The 3,469-nt window shown below is 52.2% G+C and overlaps 1 protein-coding gene across 1 annotated transcript in view; it reads right to left on the reverse strand.

Annotated features, from left to right (window-relative positions):
* Positions 1-771: 771 nt before the first annotated feature.
* LACBIDRAFT_335664 (uncharacterized protein) overlaps positions 772-3,469 on the reverse strand; it is a gene marked incomplete at both ends in the record, with an annotated part of 2,949 nt that continues 251 nt past the window's right edge. Inside the window, 9 exons of the mRNA XM_001890536.1 lie at positions 772-1,245; positions 1,390-1,609; positions 1,652-1,873; positions 1,934-2,038; positions 2,287-2,379; positions 2,552-2,913; positions 2,968-3,055; positions 3,109-3,251; positions 3,341-3,402. Of these exons, the coding sequence (XP_001890571.1) occupies positions 772-1,245; positions 1,390-1,609; positions 1,652-1,873; positions 1,934-2,038; positions 2,287-2,379; positions 2,552-2,913; positions 2,968-3,055; positions 3,109-3,251; positions 3,341-3,402 (1,769 nt within the window). The remainder of the gene's footprint in view (positions 1,246-1,389; positions 1,610-1,651; positions 1,874-1,933; positions 2,039-2,286; positions 2,380-2,551; positions 2,914-2,967; positions 3,056-3,108; positions 3,252-3,340; positions 3,403-3,469) is intronic.

Below are 3,469 nucleotides of genomic sequence, written 5' to 3' on the forward strand. Positions count from 1 at the left end.
CATCGTGGGCGGGCATCCTCGTGGGCGGGCATCGTCGTCGGCAGTTGTCGTTGTCGTTAACGGGGTGGGTTGGTATGGAAGAGGGGGGGCGCACTCATTTTTGTATGATGACGAACGACAACGTCGTCGTCATTCGTCGTTTGGTTGCCACGTCGCTGATAGCGACGTGGCACCCTCTCAGTCGTCTCTCGTCGTCCGTTTTCATCGCCTCGGCCTTGCCGGGGGCTCGTTTGTTCGTGACGTGGCGTTCTCGCGTCGTTCTTGATGCTGGTGGTGGCCACGGGTGATCGTGGTGACGTGGCGTTGGTCAGTGGGCATCGTGGATGGCGTATGGTGGCAGCTATGGGCGGTTGTGAGTGGTGGCGGCGACTGGTGGTGGTGGTGGTGACGAGGCGGCACGGGTGTGGGTGGTGGTGGGAAGAGAGAGGTTTTCGATGGTGGGTTGAGGGTTGTGCAAATTTCCCACTCGCGGAATTTGCCGGCGTCCTTTCTGGGAAGAGGTCAGCCGGTTGGTATGTAGGGCATATAATTTATATCTATAATAAAGCCATTGTAGTGTAACTGGTAGAGTGCTTGTGTCTGTAATATGCTACTGTGTCCATAATGTCAAGGGTTCAATTCTTGTGGTTGTGCTTTTTTTAAATATTATATAATAACAACAACAGTGACAAACTACTGGTCCTACTGGACTCCTAGTGCCCGGAAATTCCTACTGGACTCCTACTGGATTCCTACTGGACTAATCCTACTGGACTCCACTATACCCATTCCTTAGGAATCCGCAATTCCTTGTGATTTGGGACCATTCCAGTAGGAATTTACTAGGACTCCACTAGGACTGGGACACAAAAATTGTATGGTGATCAGCCAACATAAAAATTGTCCCAGTCCTAGTCCAGTCCAGTAGGAATCCAGTAGGAATCTGGGAGTCCAGTAGGAGTCCGGTAGGAATAGGTGGAGGAGAGTAAAGAGCTCAGCAAGTTCCCAATCCGAGCCACTTATGTCGCTTTCAGGGACTCCCTGCGAAGCCAAGATTTGGCGGTGTCGAGCTCTCTCATGGGCGATCTTCTCCCAGTTCAGGGCATCGATGTGGTCATAAGGTTCCCGAGGAGCAGTGTACCCCTCAGGAATGGGGACGTACTCCTCCGAATCCTCCAAAAAGACCTGGATCAATCGATCCGCGGCATCCTGCTCCCCGCGTTGGGGCAAAGACCCTTGATAGTGGTGGTGCCCGCCATCCCAAGGCTGGGTGAAACGATAAGTGACCGCCTCTGAGCAGAGAAGCGATCACATGCTGTTCTTATCGTCCCATGTAAGGTCGTCCTCCAGGGAGAGGATCTTGAAAGGGTCCTCTCCAGAGTTGCAAGTCTTGTCGAGTGCCATTGCCACCTCGATGACGTACGAGTTGACGTGCAGTTCGTCTTCTTCCCTCAAAATGTTGAGGGCGTCCACGTAGTTCTCAGGCAAGTGAGGGGCTGTAAAGCCCTGCGGGATCGGGAGCCACTGCTTGGTGTCGTCGTCCAAATATTTAGTGAACCAGTCGGCTGCAGTCTGGCAGCCTTCTGTCATCTCGCGGCCATGGTAGTACTGGGTGGTCTTGTCGGCGTAGCTGAAGCAATACGCTGTGTGTTTGGACTCGCATGCCTCTCACATTTCCTGGACCTCGTCGTAGTCGAGGTCGTGGATTGTCAATGACCTTGGATGAAAGTCTTCATCGCGGATGCTGGTGAGTTCCCTTCCGGTTGAAGGTAGATCGTTGACGTCGAAGCTTGAATAACTATTGGCGCCTTCTGGCTGGTCAGGCAGCGTGATGTCGTCCTCGTCCGAACACGTTGGGGTTAAGTCCGATAGTGTGTGGTCACTGTTGCCCGCACTAAAAACAAAGACATGTGAGTTTCAACATGTGTGTTTGGATGCGGGTAAGATGACGAACTTTGTGGCGATGGCAGCAGGGGCCGTAGGTTGAGCAGACAAGGCTTTACGGCCGTATGTTCTGAGCACAGGAGCAGGTTTGGACTTGTGTGGAACATGCCCTGGCCTGCAGAGTACGGTTGTCAGACAGGAGAAATAAAAGCAAAAGCAACCGACTAAAGTTTGGTTGAAGAAATTGCCGCTGGCGTAAAGTCAAGCAGCATGCGAGTGACCTAAGCCAGCTCAAAGGATGGAAGCCACTCCCTCGAGGTCGCACGGTAAAACCAGAGCAACGCAAGCGGCGAATGACACTCCATCCAAACCAGCCCACAAAAAGAAGAAGAAGTGAAGGTTAAAAAAAGAACAGAAGCTTACCCAACAACGCCGGAGCGAACAGCATCTGGATGGCCTGCAGCCTCAGAAGCTGGGTCGTTGGCAGGTCGAACAGCCGCTTCAGTGGCAACATTCCTATTGGCAAAGCAGTAAGTACATTGCGATTGCAAGCAATGAGCAATGAATGCGCGGCAACCGACTCAAGTCTGGTTGAACCAATTGCCGCTGACATCAAGTCAAGCAGCATGCGAGCAACCTAAGTTGGCTCGATGTGGAGGGAATGAAAGGGATTGAACAAACAACTCACCTCGAAAGCTGCACCCTAGCTTGGATGTGCACACCATCGAAGACCTGAGCATTTGAAGGGCGCCGTTGTCCCTCTACGGCAGCAACAGTCTTCTTCTTGGGAGGCCCAGACTTCACTTGGGTTTTCCCCACTTCTTGGGTGGCGGCATCGTTGGCAGGGGCATGGATAGCCGTCTTCTTCTTAGGCGGCCCATACTTAACTTGGGTTTGCCCATCTTCTTGATTGCCGGTGTCGTTGGCCTGAGTGAAAGGTGCGACTGGCTCGGCAACTTGAAAGTCGGGGGTGGAAGATGCATGGACGGAAGCACGCCGTCCCCGTTTAGGTGGTGCGAGGTCGGGGACATTCTCCTTGGTGGAAATGGTCTGCTGGCCAGGCATTAGAACGATGCAAAAAGTATATTGAAAGGAATCACGTACCACGGAGCGAAGACGACGGCTCATGTTTGACAGGTAGGTAAGGTTGATGTGTATTGAGGTTGAAGGGTATTTCAAGAGATGGTGGTTGCTAATGAAGAAGAAATGTGGAAACAACAGAGTGCTGGCAAAAGACTGACTCACGTAAGCAACTGATGCGATGAAGAAGTGGGGATGGGGCCGAGGAGGAACACATAAACAAAGCGGTGGGCCAAATTACTCGGCCTCACAAGGTCGTCGTCGATAAGTGGAAACGGGAGGTGGGCCCGCCAAAGGATTGGCGAAATCTTTTGGAATTCGCATTATCAGACCCGGGTCCACGCCTGTATGAAAAATGTCAACAAATCTGTTAGTAAGGCCATAGTTGAGTGCGTACGAAATGGCAGAGAGAAGTGGGGTGTTGGTAAAAACGATGGGGGAAAGCTGCTGGTAGAGACACTGAGGGGGGTTTCGAGCAGAAATTGAGAGTGATGTTTGATATCACATGGAGAAGCGGGGTGTTGGT

The sequence above is a fragment of the Laccaria bicolor genome, genomic scaffold (assembly GCF_000143565.1).
Source record: "Laccaria bicolor S238N-H82 LACBIscaffold_109 genomic scaffold, whole genome shotgun sequence".
Lineage (NCBI taxonomy): Eukaryota > Fungi > Basidiomycota > Agaricomycetes > Agaricales > Hydnangiaceae > Laccaria > Laccaria bicolor.